Raw genomic sequence first — 5,594 nt, 5'->3', positions numbered from 1 at the left:
AGCACACCGGCGTCCTGCGTCCAGCACTGCGAACGCCCCGTGTCTTCATTTCAGGTGTACATGGTTTTGTGTGGGGAAAACGGCCATTCGGGGCCCAGAGAGCTCCACTGTCCGGACCGGGCCCTGTTCCAGAGGAACTCCAGAACCACGTTCATCCTCAGGTAGGCGGGGACAACTTCGGGGGCGCCAGCCCCGACTTTCCGGGAGGGAGCAGCCTCCTGCACGCATGGTCCCACACAGTATCCTCCCAGGCCGCTATCTGTGGGAGGAAATAGTGTGTTTGTGTATGTTTGTGTGTGTTTGCGCGTGTTTGTGCGTGTTTGTGCGTGTTTGTGCGTGTTTGTGCGGGGACAGAGCCGGCCAGCAGGGGACGCAGGGCTGAGTCGATTTGAGCCAGTAAAATCCGTGATCGCACCATTTTCTTTTTTTGCCCCCAAAAGCTTTATAATCTCATTTCTTTATTGGTAAATTTCAACACCAACAGTGTCTACGTGTCTGGAACTATCTAGAGTGATACTCATTTAGTTGTTTTTAGAATCAGCTTTTAGTCTGTGCTCATGCAAATCGGTTTTCTCATTTGAAAAACAGCATAAAAAAGATTGTGCCGAGTGACTGCTTCTCATATTCGTGGGTTTTTTCCATCCTTTTTTAAATTAAATTTATTGGGCAACGTTGGTTAATGAGATTGTGTAAGATTTGCGTGTACGCTTCCATGACACAGCATCTGTACCCCGCGTCGCATGCTGGGGACACTGGGGGCCTGGCGGGGGGGCCAGGGCGCCACCCTGGTCTCCTCTGTCACCATTTGACCCCTTTGCCCCTCCCCCGTCCCTCTGGTCACGTTGTCTGAGTCCGTGAGTCTGTCTCCCGTGTCCGTTTGCTTCTTCCAGCTTTACCTCCATATGTAAGTGAAATCGTGTGGTTCTCAGCTCTTCCTGTCTGATTGATTTTGCTCAGCACGATAATCTCCGTTGTCTCAGATTCCCTCTCAATGGCTGAGTCGTATTCCATCGTGCACGTGGACCTCATCTATCATAGGACACTTCAGTTGTTTTCGTGTCTTGGTCACCGTGAATAACGCGGCGGTGAACATCGGGGCGCATCCGTCTTTACGGATAAAAGTTTTCGCATTTTTTGGGTAGATACCCAGAAGGGGGACCGCTGGGTCACATGGTAATTCTGTTCTCCATTTTTTGAGGACTCTTCAAACTGTCGCCCACAGCGGCTGCACCAGTTTGTAGTGCAGGAGGTTCCCTGCTCCCCACGACCTCTCCCACACGGCTGCGACGTGTCCTGTTGGCGACAGCCGTGCTAACAGGTGTGCGATGGCATCTCGCTGGGGTTGTGATCTGCATTTGCCCGACAGCTAGTGAAGCTGAGAATCTTTTCATGTGTCCGTTGGCCGTTTGCATGTCTTCCTGGGAGACGTGTCTGTTCAGGTCCTCTGCCCGTTTTTTAAGTGGATCGTTAGGGATTTTTAATTGAGTTATATGAGTTCTTTACATATTTTGGGTATTAACCCCTTGTTGGAGATCTTGTTTGCAAATATCTCCTTCTACTCAGCTGGTCGCCTCTTTGTTTTGTTGTTGGTTTGTTTTGTTGGTTTTTTTTTTTTTTGGTTGCTGTTTTTGTTTGTTTGTTTGTTTGTTTTTGCAGAAGCTTTTTAGTTTGATGGAGTCCCATGACGTTTATTTTTGCTTTTACTTCCCTGTGCCTTTGGGGCCAAGTTGACAAAAATCCCTCAGAGACCAACATCCATAAGTATAGTACCTGTTTTCTCTACATATTTTATGATTTCAGATCTCGAATTCAGGTCTTTAATCCAGTTAGAGTAAATGCTTGTGTTTGGTGTCAGCTAGCAGTTTAGTTTCATTCTTTTGAAATCACAGCATTTCTATGTCATTAAACCTGCTTAAATTAATTAGTTTCATCCCAAATTTGGAAAAGCAAGGACACGTGGGAATGCAGAGGTGGGGGGCTGGGGAAGAGGGACCTTCGTCAGGAGCACCCGCACCCGGTGTCCCCAGTAAACGGAAGGAACCGAGCGCGTGTGTCTTTCCCCCTGTGCACCCGTTTGTGATGCTCATCGGCTGGGGTAACGCGTCTTCATCGGACAGAAGGGTCAACCCCGGCCCTCTGCCGAGCCCCCGACACGCCGTGCGGCCCGAGTGGACCGGGTCTGGGAAGAGCCGCCAGGGGCCCCGTGTCACGTGACGCATGCAGCAGGCGAGAATTCACAGTCTGCTCTCCCACGAGCCCGAGGGGCTCCTTGGTCGACGTGTCCCCGCCGCCCCCGGGCTGACGAGGTGCTGCATGTGTGTCCCCAGCACCCCAGCCCCGCTGGGCCTGCTCCGGAAGATCCGCCTGTGGCACGACAGCCGCGGGCCCTCGCCCGCCTGGTACGTCAGCCGCGTGATGGTGGGGGAGCTGCTCGCAGGCCCGGGACGGAGCTGGCTCTTCCCCGCCGAGTGCTGGCTGGCCGCGGACAGGCAGGACGGCCGTGTGGCGCGGGAACTGGCCTGCCTGCGCCAGGGCCTCGGCTTCTGGAAGGTAGGTGGCCCCGTGTCCCCGTGCGACACCCCTAGACCACGGGCAGGACCCGGCGCCTGGCCCTGCTCCTCCCGGCTGTGGCCTCCTTACGTCTGCGAAGTCGCCTTGTCCGTTCTCAGTTACAGCAGGTGGCCAGTCTTCAAAGACGCATCCGTGCGGTGGCGGCCACATGCGGACGCGCTGCCTGTCCGCTTATTCGTTGCTTTCGATTGTGATTACAACGACATTGCGGAATGCATGGTTGCCCGTGGTCTGAGGCGTTCGGGCTCACTGGTTAAGGACTCCCGAGGGTCCCGGACAGACCTGAACAACCCAGACGGGCGGGGAACAGCACAGCGTGCTGAGGCAGAGGGCGGGGCGTGAGAAAGGACGGAACCCCCAGCATCGCACACGCGGACGCCGAAATGCGGCCCGCGCAGGCCCCGGTCCTGCGTGCGCGTGCGCGTGCTCAGCGCAGTCGTCGTCACCATCCTTGCGCATTCCGCACGCTGATCTCCCACTTCGGGGTAAATTTCTTCACGAGTTGTCTTTAAACCGCCACTGAGAGGCCGCGCAGTGGCCCGTCAGGCGCCACTTCTCTGAAGTACCCGCACGTTGGGCATTTTCAACCCTCTGTCGTTTATTTCCGTAATGGAAGACGTTGTGGGAAACACTTTCACGCTTGCAGACACTCGAGGGTGCGGCAGGTGGGGACAGGTGTCCCAACGCCGCGCCACTGAGAGGCCGCGCAGTGGCCCGTCAGGCGCCACTTCTCTGAAGTACCCGCACGTTGGGCATTTTCAACCCTCTGTCGTTTATTTCCGTAATGGAAGACGTTGTGGGAAACACTTTCACGCTTGCAGACACTCGAGGGTGCGGCAGGTGGGGACAGGTGTCCCAACGCCGCGGGGCCCAGTGACGGTGGTCAGCTTCTGCGCTGGAGGTTCGCGGAGCTCCTGGAGGACTTCCACGTGTGGGGCGCCCTGCACAGCCCGCCCTCCGGCCGGGGCCTGCCGCTCATGCCTCGCCTCGGCGTCACCTTCACCGTGCTGTGCGCCCACGCCTGCCTGGCCGCCCTGGTCACGGCCGCTGGACCCGAGCAGGTGGGAGGGTTTTCCTTGTGGGGCGCCCAGACCCCAGGCCCACAGCGTGGCCCCCTCCTGACCCAGGAGTCACTAGACTCACTGCATGGAGAGAGGTTACGGCGACAGGGGCCCCATGTCCGCGAGGCCGGCGTGACGGGGCCGGGAGGGGTGTGCGGGACGGCGGGCTCGGCCTCAGCTGACCGCCACCGTGTGGGAGCCCGTGCCCGCCACCATGGGGCGTGGCTCTCCGGGGGAGTCGGCAGCCCCGGACCCTCTAAGAACGTGTCTGTTTTGAAAGGCTGGCGATCAGTTCAAATTTTAAAAAACCCTCTGACCAAAGAAACAGAGAGCAGCTCTGATGGCCACCCTTGGCCGTGAGACGCCGGTTTGCATTCAGCAGCTCTGGCGTCACGGTCCCCACGCGGTCGGACGGAGACCCTGCCTCTCCTGAGGCAACTCGCAGCGCGACCTGCGGGGTGAGGAGAAGCAGCCAGGCCGGCTGCTGACGACAGCCTGCGGCCGTTCCCTGCCCCGGGGGCGGAGGGTGTGGGTCCGTCTCCGTCTGGGCGGCAGGGTTCGGTGGTGCGTCCGCAGGGAGCCGGAGTTCGGAGTGAGCGTGGTCCCCCGATGGGTCAGTAGATCTTTCCTAAAAAGAATGACAAGCGTGTACAGTCTGTAAGGACAGGGCGAGGAATGTCATCCAGGAAGCGGACAGCTGTGTCCACCCAGGACGAGGGTCGCGGTCAGGAAGCCTCAGGCTGGCCGCCTCTGAGGTGGACCAGTCGTCTGACCTTGCTCGGCTCTGTGGGTTGGGGACCCTTTGGGGTGCTGATGCCTCTTGTCAGATGGTAGCAAGGACTGAATCGGCCGGGCACGCGACGTGCCTGCTGTGAAGTGACACCGGCCGACGTTTTCCCGTCCAAAGGGGTTTGGGCAGCAGAAAACCCCAAAAGGACCCTCTGGTCTTCCTCCCTCCAGTCCCGGGCCGGGCGGTCCAGACGCGGGAGCCAGGCGGCTGGCGACGTCGCGTGCGCTCATGCGAACTGCACGTGAGATCACGGATGACCGGGCGATGTGACCACTGCTCTCGTCCCTGCAGCTCCCGCTGGGCGTCGGCCCCCCTGGTGTCCCTCTGGGGGCCCTCGGTTCAAGTTTCCTGTGCACGCTCCTGGCTTCCCCCGGGGCGCAGCTCCTGTCCCTGCTCTTCAGGCGTGGCGAGGTACGCGGGTCTGCGTGGGCCTGTCCTGGCGGGACTCTGGGGTGCCACCTGAGTGACCCCCTTCCTCTGCAGGAAGCCAGCACGCCGTCCGGAGCACAGCCACGCCGGACCCCAAGAGGGATGCCCAGCGAGGCCGCTCAGGGTGAGTGTGCACCCACGAAGCTCAAGGGGCTCGTCTGCTCGTTTGAAAGTCGCAGGGAGGTGACGAAGTCTGAACGGGGGTCGGAGGCACTCTGCCTTGTGCTGGTCCTTGCCGCCCGGCCCACTGGGTGGACGCTGCACACCCATTCACACTGCGTTCATCACGGGAAAGCTGGGCTCTATTCCATGTGTTCACGAGACAGTTTTGGGGTGCCCGGGCCCCACCAGCACGCAGCACCCCCGTTGAGCCACGTTCTGAGTCTCAGGAAGGCCCGTCCCTCCTGGTGGGGTCGAGGGACAGAGGGAAAGTAGATGCTGGAGAAGCACGTCCCCAGGACTCTCTCTTCCTGGGGCAGGGTCGGCCTTTGTGGGCTGGTCGGGCCTTCACCTGATTGGACGAGGCCCACCACTTTGGGGAGGGCAGTCTGCTTTATTCAGCCCACTGAGTTAAATGCTGATCTCACCCAGACACACTCGCAGGCACCCCCAGACTAATGTTCCACCAAAAGCATGGGCACCTGTGACCCGGTCAGGATGACATAAATTAATGACCACTCTGGAGATGACAGGCTCCGTTAGCATGCCTGCCCTTGCCTGCTGTTCCTCAGCCCCCCGGGGGG

The 5,594-nt window shown here is 59.1% G+C and overlaps 1 protein-coding gene across 1 annotated transcript in view; it reads left to right on the top strand.

Moving 5' to 3' along the window:
* Positions 1–5,594, top strand: part of PKD1L1 (polycystin 1 like 1, transient receptor potential channel interacting) — a 64,692-nt gene that overhangs the window by 32,433 nt on the left and 26,665 nt on the right. Inside the window, exons 25-29 of the mRNA XM_025046514.1 lie at positions 3–161; positions 2,328–2,550; positions 3,459–3,632; positions 4,714–4,833; positions 4,906–5,034. Of these exons, the coding sequence (XP_024902282.1) occupies positions 3–161; positions 2,328–2,550; positions 3,459–3,632; positions 4,714–4,833; positions 4,906–5,034 (805 nt within the window). The remainder of the gene's footprint in view (positions 1–2; positions 162–2,327; positions 2,551–3,458; positions 3,633–4,713; positions 4,834–4,905; positions 5,035–5,594) is intronic.

This window comes from Pteropus alecto, unplaced genomic scaffold (assembly GCF_000325575.1).
Source record: "Pteropus alecto unplaced genomic scaffold, ASM32557v1 scaffold214, whole genome shotgun sequence".
Lineage (NCBI taxonomy): Eukaryota > Metazoa > Chordata > Mammalia > Chiroptera > Pteropodidae > Pteropus > Pteropus alecto.
This window is presented reverse-complemented; position numbering and strand designations above follow the sequence as displayed.